Source organism: Tigriopus californicus, chromosome 12 (genome assembly GCF_007210705.1).
Source record: "Tigriopus californicus strain San Diego chromosome 12, Tcal_SD_v2.1, whole genome shotgun sequence".
Taxonomy (NCBI): Eukaryota; Metazoa; Arthropoda; class Copepoda; order Harpacticoida; family Harpacticidae; genus Tigriopus; species Tigriopus californicus.
This window is the reverse complement of record NC_081451.1, coordinates 3746021-3756902: the sequence shown is the minus strand read 5'-3', so window position 1 is coordinate 3756902 and position 10882 is coordinate 3746021. Positions and strand designations below refer to the sequence as shown.

Below are 10882 nucleotides of genomic sequence, written 5' to 3'. Positions count from 1 at the left end.
ATCTTTAGATTCTTTGCCTTGCAAAAAGTCTCAAATTACCTAGTTGAAGCTTGCGCAGATTGGCCATTTTCTGCGACATTGATAAACACACCTAATATGGTACAACTCAAGCCATTAGCTAATTGACTTGTGTGTTTTCCAATTCATGTAATACTCTATAAATAAGTGCGATATTTTTCTAGTCTGGGGGTCAAATGTACCTAGGTGCCTTCAAACTCTTATTATTCTCTTGTTTCAAGTTGTTTCAACATACTTTATAAGTCTTCCTTTTTATTGTAAGTATTTCATAAAGACAATTCCTCTGCCGATTGATCTTCCATTCAGAACATGCTTGATAAAGTCAACGTTTCATGATTGATTTGGGGTGGAAAAAACTAACAGATTAGATTTTTAGGCTCCTAAAACGGGTTTATTTGTTGTTTGCCAATATTTACAAAATTGTGCAAATTGTTAGCCATCAGCTATTTTGCATAGAAGAGGTTTTTTAAGAGTTTTAGAATAACAAAGCCTAACTCTTAGGTTCAATTTTCTTTGAGGGCATAAACGAAAATGAGAATAAAAAGAAATAGATGAATTCATGTTGGCTTTATGCCCTTACTTTAGCTTATGGATGGCATGCATATATTCAGAGTCTTTTTGACATGATGCCGTACTGTTGATTCGATATTCAAAGCAAAGAGTTATCAAGTGAAATACTATCATGTGTGTGTATGTATGTATTTCGGTCTTTGGGAATGACACTGTTTGAAATGGTGGGATAGGACATAAAAGCGCGATCATTCTTATGTTTAAGAACATTTGTCTAAATAATTTTTCAAACATGTGGTTGGATATCGCACGTTTAAGTCCAGAGATAGTGTCACGATGCTAACNCGCTATGAGTAATAGAAGAAAAAGATATGACTTTGATGTGTAATTGAAACATGCCACTTGCATTTGCTCACATATGATATGATGATCTACAATTGCAATCACTCTGAGCTCAAATCCAACTTATTACAATTCCAAATGCTAAGAAATGCAACCTGCAATCTCGTAATTTTAATTCCAAGTAAGGATAGCACTTTAAAGTTAGTGTGATCACCTCAAACATTTATGAATACATTCACATTTCCTCTAGGGCAAAGAGGTTTTAATCCTGGGAGGAGGGGACGGTGCTCTCATGAACGAGCTCCAGAAGTTGGACAAGCCACCGAAGTTTGTGACAATGATTGACATTGATGAAATGGTCATGGAGGCGTGTAACGAGTTCATGCCCACCGTTTGTGGCCCATACCTTCGGAAGGACAACCGCGAAGGTCCAACACATAAGATCATTGTGGGCGATGCTGTGGCATTCCTGGAAAACTGCTTGGTAAATAATGATGATAGTTCAGTGCTGTGGATATCAAATATTGCCCATAAGGCTGATTACATAAGGCTGATAAGGCTGATTACATAAGGCTGATTAATGGTATATAGGCCTGAATTAGGGGCTGGAAGCCGCTAGAAGTTCAGTACTAACAATGAATGCACGGAATTACAATGAGCCATACGTATGCACATGCTGATTAGAGTGGCGAAAAAGTTAAAAATGGTCACCATTTAAGTCGATATTGGCAATCCTGTAGATTGGAAGTCGGCAATTCCCTCAACTTTGATAAGGGTGTAAACAAATATAACGAGAAAACATATTCCTAAATGGGCTAGAGGCCGTTTTTGGTATTGAATCATAGCAATGGAAACGGTCTAGGTTAAATGTGGGCTCCATAGATTTAACAGTTTTTTTTCAAACTCTATGCTTCTTTTAAATTATGACAACATTGTCCAAGATAATGAAACATAACATTTTTATCGATATTTTGCATTTTCCCCACACTTTTTATGCTGAAACCTATACTCCAACCTTTCATGCTCAGATCGTCGTTGAAGGAGCTTTTTGCCTGTACTTTCATTTAAGAATGAGTGTCGCATTCTTTTTATATCTAATTAGTAAATGAAGAATACAATGTGAATACTTTGTCCTTAAACCAATTTAATTTGCAGGCATAATGAAAATCCTTAATGTCCTTTTACATGTTGAAAGTATTTGGTAAACTTTACTTCTGGACTTGATTATTCATAGTTGAATCATCAAATCAGTCAACATGGTTTCTGATGAAATGTCACAATACACCGTACAAGTTACAGTTTAAGCCACTGGAGACTAAGCGTCCTTGAAGTAGATATTAGCTTGTGACTTCCAATTTCAGAAGGAAAATCGTGCATTTGACGTGATCTTTGGGGATCTCACGGACACACCAGTCTCGACGTCGCCCTTGGAAGACAATGTCTGGGAGTTCATCCGCTCCATCATCTCCATGGGCATGAAACTCATCCGTCCCAAGACAGGTACTTCAGAGTACAGTAAAGATCCTAATATGCACTTTGAGTACAGAGATATATAGAGAGAGGTCTCTTCCCTTGACTGTCAAGGATGACAGTATACTAGCTTTCAAGATAAACATTTCACCTCCACAGTCCAAACTCAGAGCGCCCAAAGATATCAGAAATCAATTGAGTATTTTGGAAAATTTGTGCTGTCTCTCTATGTTTCTGTGCTGCAAAGTACATACAACGAATATCTAACCGTGCCCATCAAATCAAAGGATTACTTTCCATGTGTCTCTTGATCCCTTTCTTTGGCAGGCAAATATTTGACTCACGCCAACGGGAAGACCCTTCAGGAAGCCATCGACGCCTACGAGAGAATGGTCACCAGTATCAATGCCGGTCAATGTCAATTCAAGCGTTGGGAAAGCTATGTGCCCTCATTCAGTGATACTTGGCTATTCTATGAGCTCACCAACAAAGACTGAAATATACTACATCTCAGTGTGACTTTCACCAGTTGAACCAAGGGAGATGGCTTGTTTGTGCGTGCAAAAATAAGAGGCACTTGATCCTGGCAAACACTTTACCTTACTCAAAGATAGGCGGAACAAGGCCTATTGTTGGGTGTGGATTAGTGCTTTGTTTGTCACCAGAGAGCCCCGTTGTGCATATACAATATTTGGCTCCAAATTGCCTCAATGAGGCTGCACAGGATGTGTTTGTCAAAGAATCGCTTCATTTCAGGGCCAGTGGTAAAAAAGGCCTAGTGGTAAATTGGGCTGATTTTGCGAGGGCAAAGTGGTTCAAAGAACGCGATATTATAGGGGAAGACGCTATTATCAGTACAAAAAGTGCGAGATGGGTGTTGAGAGGTTCCAGTCAAAGGTTAGATATCAATTGATTATTGCAAGATGGAATTAGAGATGAGAGCATAAATAGAATCAGTTCTGGAGCAATGCTCTTAATCAGGAATGAAAGAGAGAGTGGAGAGCATTAACAGAAAGTCCATCCATGGTTTGCTCTGATGTAGTCAAATGCAGAGCTGTCTGGCAAGAGAAATAGTAAAAAAATGACCAAAATGAAGGAAGAATTATTACATACAGTTATAAATTCTGTTCGTTGACATTCTTCCTTTTCTTGCATTGGACTAATTTGCGAATTGCGTTTCACTAATACGTTGTTAAGACACATATCTTGTCCGTTATGTCACTCATTTTTCCTAGCGCCAACAAAATGAATTCCGTTTGGAATCAAGGTATGGAATTGCTAATTGATGCAACTACTCAATTAACATGAAGATAATTGATGTACTTGTTTTTCATTTAGAAACAGGCTTGATCTTTTATGATCTTGCTTTCGTTCATCTAACTTCGGTTAAACAAACGTTAAGCTCTCAGTTAAGCATGTTTTTTTGGGCCCTACTTAAACCATAAGTTGAAGTGTCCAAAGCTGAAAATTGTCTGGGTTGGCCAATATCAATTGACCAAGTCTTACTTACACCTTAGACATAAGAAAAATATTTTGATTTTTTTCCATATTTCGATAATTCTTTTTATAATAGGGCCTTAAATGTTTGAAGAAGTTCCTTCAAAGTTTGAAAGAAATTTCAAAGTTTTATGCTGTGTTTTAATAGCCAAAGTGAGACACTCAAGGGGGTCATAAACTGATTTGCAATCTATCTACAATTCAACACTCAGATAAAACTTAAGGTTACTAGTAGCATGCAAACTTTGATGGGATCAAAAAAATAATCACGGGAGGTTGCGACCAGGGCTACCAATTTACATTATCAACGGCACATGACATTACTGGAGGGATGTCGGAGACCCATTAGTCAGCCTCAAAAATTGAACCCTGATTTTTCTTCCAATAAACCAGGGTTGCTTTTTGTTCAATTGATAACTTTTTACTTTGTTGTTGGAAGCGGTTGATGCTTCAACTTTCCAAGTTTTTGGCAACCCTGAATTGGAAAACTTATTTCATCCCATCACCAAACCAAACGCCATTACGTTGTTTAGCCTCAGTAAAAGGCTTTCACAACTTTTCTTCTTTAAAAAGTGTTAACACTTTGTGCTCTGAGCCAATTTGGCACCCTTTTGAGTTAGTCCGTCTTTGAATTTGAATACATTCCATCAAATGTTAGAGTTGTTTCAAGGTTTTCGAATGTGGGAAAATTATCTAGACATCTTATTTTCGATGACTTTCTGAATGCGTCATAGTCTTTCATCTTTTTGATTGATGTCATATGTACAAGCCATTGATAGACCTGATCACAATTACAGAATTGCAATTATTTTTTCATGTTATTGTAGCAATCATATTTGAACTCAGAGTTGTTGTATGTGATAACATTTGGACCAATGTAATTGAACTTTTTCAATTACAAATTACAATTACAACTACAATTTAAATCAAGATGATTTAAACACCAATAGCGTCATCCTGACAATGAAAGTAGATCAGGACTATTGAAATCACAAAACTATTTTCACACATTAATTGAGGGTAAATTGTAAGCAAAAATAGCAAGAATTTTTCAGACATTCGCGAATGACTTTTGTGAATTATGAAAATGTAATTAAAATGAAATTGAAAGTAATGTAATGGCATTTGAACAAGCTTGAAAAGAAATCAAAAGCGAAAGTAATCAATTACGTTTCAAACCTTTGTGTTTGTAAATGCAATTAATTACATTTGTAAAGTAATTGACACAGGTCTAGCCTTGAGAAATATGAAAGTTGACTAGGAATGAGGTTGAGGGTATAGCAAAAATGTGTTATACTTTTAGAGTTTCATATTATGCTACCCAACCTTTGTTTACGTAATTTGGAGCATAAAGTTCTTTGAAAATCACAAACTGTCACTATCTTAAGTACTTAAATGCATCCAAACAGTTGGGTCTTGATCTTGTGTGCAATGTCAAATTCCTTGGTTTTGTCGCACAACTCATTGTGAAATCCATGCATTGCCAAAAAGGGTTTGACCCACTCGTTTACGTGGATGTTCCTGAACACATTTTAAGAGTAGCACCTCGCATGCATCACATCACATACCCATCACATAAATACATGAGAGGTGAATTTTTAAGTCTAAATACTGGCCAATCAGCCGTTTGTCATAAATTTGAATTGAATATTTTGCCAGTAATTTTGATAATTTCACGTGAGTCTTGTTTATAAGGGCTGAATAATAAACAAGTAAACTTTCTGAGAACACAATCATCATCAAGGCAAGAAAGCCATTTTTTCGTACAAGGCTATCAGCTAAAAAGTGGTATTATGATTACATGCTTTTTATGTCCTACTCTTCTCTGTGTCCAAGGGCTTAAATTTGCGTTCTATCCCCTAAAATCAAAATATTTTACATTTCAGTGTCTTTCCGTGAAGTTTCAGCACCACCAATGATAATGGCAAAGCAACTCCTGAAAAGTAAATGTAAAGTACATCCAAACTGCAACTGTTGGTTTCCATATTGAGCTANCTCCCAAATGTAGGGCTGATTGGGCCGATTCCTCTTTATTAAATTATAATGCATTTGAGTTTTTTTGGCTAATTTTATATAACAAGTATGAATTTAACCACAACAAACACAACGTTGCTCCTAGCGGAGATTGAGAGCAAAAAAGGCGTCCTCCAGAGCCTGGCTTTAAAGAGGACGCTCTATCTTCGTAAATTTGGAGATGATGCATGAAATAAAGCAAAAAGGGAGCCTGAACTATGCAACAACAAAATTATGAGACAATCTCTAGACAATGCGGCTTTTCAAATTGGAGGGAACCAAAGCAAATTCAATTGTAAAATGAGCTCTTTGAATCTTTTTTTCAAAATAATAAGACTTGGAAGGGGATAGTTGAAATCCAAGAGAGGGTTTTTCTTAAACATGACATGGAAAGGTTTGCAAATATTGGAACCTTGAAGAGAACCAATGAAATTTGAGGCAGTAAGAAAATGGTCTTATCACAGACAAGCTCATTTTTGTTGACGTTACCATTCTCTTACTTTAGTCTCTAAGTCTCGTCAGCTGAGGCTTTTGCTTGCGCTGTTTGACAATTATTTGGCGATTTTCTTTGCCCTCGTCTGGAAGCACTGCCGTTAGAGTATCAAAAAGACGCACGAAGTTCAGTTCTTAGAGGGCGCCTCTTTCCATTTCTCGAGAGTCAATCATTGGTGACACAGTTCACCTAATGTCCGGAAAAAGAAATTGCGTTCATGGCATGCTTCGAGTATTTAATTCAGTGCCTCTTCTTCATTTCATTTGGGCTATCTGACGTTGCAAAAAAGACCCTTATTGCTAGGCATGGTTTGATAAAACCATGCCTAGTGGAACTTTTTAAATGCTATAACAGAACCCCAGTCAAGATGCAAACAAATTCTTTTTTTTTTCAGGGACGTAGTGAAAGTGACAATTCTTCTCAAGGATTTAAGCGACTTTCAAGCAATGAATTTGGTTTACAAGGAATACTTCAAAGAGTGTGACCCCCTTCCAGCCAGAACCACCTTCCAAGCGGGAGAGATGCCTTTAAATACAAGGTTCATAATCTATTTTGTTAAACAATTTAGGTGTTTAAAAACTCCTTTTTTTCAGGATCGAAGTGGATTGTATCGCTATGAAGAGGGGAACATAAAAGTAATGTTTTAAGAGGCTGCGAGAATAAAAACAACACTTGCGTGACCTCTTGACTCTTCGTGTCTTATCTTCATTCTAGTGAGCAGTTGTGTTGGAAATCGTGACATTTTTACAAGATGAAATCCATAGAATTCGTTTCCAGCCACAACGGAGCAGTGGTGACCATCCGTTTGAATGTTCCACAAAAACGAAATGCAATTTCTTTGCAAATGTTCCGTGAACTCATTGATTTTTTGAGGGCGTCTGAGAGCGATCCAAAGCTGACTATTGTTGTTCTCACAGGTTGGTCGAGAGAAATTGCATTTTGTTGTCAGATTAAGGCAATAAATTAGAACCCACATTGTCTATCTGGAACGCATTGTTAACAATGTTGATAAATTGTTCTTGTACAGTTAGGAATGTTTCAAACTGGGAGCAATATTTGACATGGAATTTTGGTGATGATGCAGAAATTGTTAGGACATTTATTCAAACATTATATACCAACGAATTTTCTGTAGAAGGGAATGCAATTAGCATAAAAAAAAGCTCTTGGTAAAGAATAGACATTGAGATTATTTCAATTCCAATAAAATTGCACTACGTGTTCTATGAGAATTGACTTTGATGCAATTCTCAAAATAAAGTCCCGAAGTTAAGAGAGCCAACAGGTTGATGACTTGTTTGATTACATTGGTTGACACGTTGTGCAGAGAACAGAGTCAATCTGCAAGACAATATTGCCAAAGTACGAAAATACGTTCAAAAGAACTCAAAACAAGGCCTCAACTGGCTTGTCAGTGTGTTCACCCAAGAGCTCTAATTGGAGTTACTTTGAAGAAAAATTGTCACTTTACTAGCTATGAAGGAAAGAGGACACATCGATCATAAAGCACATCTGTGCTCCTTACATGATTTGTTCCCATAATTGGTAGAATGGAGTAAATTTGTAACCAGAGTATAAATGCAAAAAAATCATATTTTGAGTGCAACGTTCACACTTTTTAATTTTGATGTGTTCCCTTAGTAATTTCGCTCTTTCACCACATAATTTACCCAACAAATTATGGATTATAAGTAAGAGCTCAGCTTTTTTTGACTGAGGGGTGAATCAGAAGACCAAATGATGCGTAGGAAATGGCCTCTCTTGCGTCAGTGGGTGTGCAGTTTTAGCGTCTAAAAGTATGAGAAGGCATTAGGTGACCTCTTTCTTGCTGGGCCTGTGCCAATTACTGCAGAAATGTAATTAATTACAATCAAAAATACACTCGTTTGAAATGCAATTACCTGCAATTGATTTTTTCTCAAACCAGTTCAAATACAATTCAATTACATTCCATACCATTCCCTTTTTCATTCGTTCAAAATTAAAAGTCATTTGCGAAGGCTTTACAGGCCACCACGTTTTGAAATTGTATTGCATTTTTGCTTGCAATTTGCCCTCAGGGTTTGTAAAAAAATCGTGATTTCAGTAATTTACTTTCATTGATGTTTCAACCATCTTCATATTTTCAAAATTGTTTTAAAACTAGGCATTTAATGGCTTCTTGTCATGCTACGTTTGTATCGGGAAATGCATAAAAAATTGTCAGCATTTTTCAAGAAAATGCCTTGCTAAACACGTGTCAAAATAGCATCGGGGAATAGTTAAAGACACTGTAATTAGATGAGATTGATTTATCCGGAGCATATAAAAACAGAGCAGATAATGGTTGCAACAGAAGGTTTTGTGTGCTAGACGACGGTGTATACTTATCTAAGAATGATTTTGAAGTCTCGGGGTAAAAGCGTGTCATGTAACAGAGAAAATAATTGTAATTTGTAATTGAGACACCTCAATAATATTGGCCCAAATGTAATGGATTACAATTGCAATCACTGTTTCATCCTAGGAAACTGCACCAACCACCACGTTACGTTTCCTCTGCATTAGTGCAGGCAATATACTTGTGTAAGAAATTGGGTTTAAAACTGTTTTCCACATGCCCTCGAGTCAAAGTAAAGTAAAAAGCTCATAATTATCGCTTTTTTTAAATCTAAGACAAGACACGTCTTTTTAGGGTGTGAATGAATCCTTCGTGAGATTTGGACCTTTTAACACGATTCAAGAAAATAAGTCCACATTTTTCGTATTTGTCAGCTCTTCGTTTCGTCGTAGGGGAAACATTCCCTCCTTATTAACCTGTCATACAATAGTTATATTTTACCAAATCATTCGCTGTAACGAATCAGCAAACTATTTCTGTTTTCTTCACAAATCATTTTGTCTGCATTTACTAATTGAATCAATCAATCAATGAAAAAAGAGCCAAATTTTCTCCCCCATTCAATTGACTAAAAATAAGGTTATTGCTATGCCATAAGCCTTTGGTAAAAAAAGCCAAACTCAAATTGTAAAGAATAAGCTAAATTTTCAGGTACAGGAACGTACTTCTCGAGTGGAAATGACCTTACCAATTTCACCAATGCATTTCAAGACCCTGGAGCGAACTTGGACCAAGTCATCAAGCATGGTGCTCAACTTGTCTCCGATATGGTGGAAGCCGTGGCCAAATCCTCCAAGATTCTGGTGGCCAAGGTGAACGGCCATGCCACCGGCATAATGGTCACCTTGCTAGGGCTCTTTGATCTGGTTTATGCCGTAGACACTGCCCAATTCCTCACCCCGTTTGTTCAACTGGGGCAATCTCCGGAAGGAGCCTCTTCGTACACTTTTCCCAGGCAGGTTCTCTCTGTTCTTATGGATATTCCAAAGTTTATATGATAGTCTGTCGATAGAATGTTTGGTCGGGGCGTGGCCTTTGAGACCTTTGCCCTTCAAAGGTCAATTCGAGCGGACTTTGCTTGCAAATCGGGATTGGTTACGGGGATTTTCCCACAAGGTGCTCTTAATCGTGAGGTTAATAAAAAGGTTGACCATTTGGCGACTTTGCCAAGAGAGGTAAGTCATGGAGACCGTCAGGCCAGGAGAGGAAAGCTCTACGAAATCTCCCTAGAAGGCGTTTGAACAATGCATTATCTCCTAATGGCATACATCGAGATCACGTTCTAAAGTTTGATACTTGAGCTAGAGAGGGGATGTCCCAACAAAGCAAAAAGCTACATGGTGTGGAACTGAAGTTATTGGTAGAACAAAACGCCATATGCTGGCGCCTAGCTATGCCTCACTCACCTTTTCTCTTGTATTGAAGCCTACTCTCCAGGCCCACTTAAGCCTAATATTGATGGAAAGATTCACATGGGCATTAATAACTTTAATTTGCAAATCATTTCTTAAGGCTGACCAGATTTAGGGGAAGACTCTTAGATTTGGGAGCTTGTGGGAACACAATTTTCAAATTACGAATTTTCAAATCATAGCTTCATTTTTGCGTCTGTTGTAGGAGGCTACCCTATGCGTCATATTTAACAACACACTTGTTTTCAATTTCAAAAAAGCATCAAGAACTTGTTTGGGGACAACTTTACACTAAAGTCAGTGACATGAGAATTTATTGGTTGTTTCAAAATGACTTTGTCATTCAATATGGCCGCCCTTGGCCTTGATGGCGGCCTCCAACCTCCTCCAGAAGCTTTTGCACACGTTGCGGATGTAGTCCTCATCTAAGATAGCCCATGCAACGTTGATGGTGGACTTAAGTGAGGCTGTTGACACCTGGGGCTTACTACAGGCAACTTTCTTGAGTTATGCCTAGATTGAGAAGTCCAATGAGTCCAAGTTGGGAGAACTGGGAGGCCAAAACTCCTTTGCCATGAAGCACCCCAGGTTAGCCTTCAGGAACGCCTGGGTCTTCTTGCTTGTTTGGCAAGGGGCACCGTCGTTGGAATAAGTAGGGGGTGCCCCTAAACTCCTTGTTGATCCACAGGATCACCTGGTCCCTCATGAGGTGGATTTGGCCTCGGAGTTGACTCTTCCTCCTCCTGG

The 10882-nt window shown here is 37.9% G+C and overlaps 2 protein-coding genes across 2 annotated transcripts in view; both read left to right on the top strand.

Annotated features, from left to right (window-relative positions):
- The first annotated feature begins 1102 nt into the window (after positions 1 to 1102).
- On the top strand, positions 1103 to 2878 carry LOC131891632 (spermine synthase-like). The gene is made up of 3 exons (XM_059241261.1): positions 1103 to 1354; positions 2232 to 2370; positions 2668 to 2878. Exons 1-3 carry the CDS (start codon positions 1163 to 1165, stop codon positions 2835 to 2837), a joined length of 501 nt encoding a protein of 166 aa, XP_059097244.1. The 5' UTR covers positions 1103 to 1162; the 3' UTR covers positions 2838 to 2878.
- A 3594-nt stretch (positions 2879 to 6472) lies between these two features.
- Positions 6473 to 10882, top strand: part of LOC131892071 (enoyl-CoA delta isomerase 2-like) — a 10997-nt gene continuing 6587 nt past the window's right edge. Inside the window, exons 1-5 of the mRNA XM_059241805.1 lie at positions 6473 to 6881; positions 6937 to 6978; positions 7058 to 7260; positions 9375 to 9678; positions 9736 to 9898. Coding sequence (XP_059097788.1) covers positions 7095 to 7260; positions 9375 to 9678; positions 9736 to 9898 — 633 coding nt within the window. The 5' untranslated portion in view covers positions 6473 to 6881; positions 6937 to 6978; positions 7058 to 7094. The remainder of the gene's footprint in view (positions 6882 to 6936; positions 6979 to 7057; positions 7261 to 9374; positions 9679 to 9735; positions 9899 to 10882) is intronic.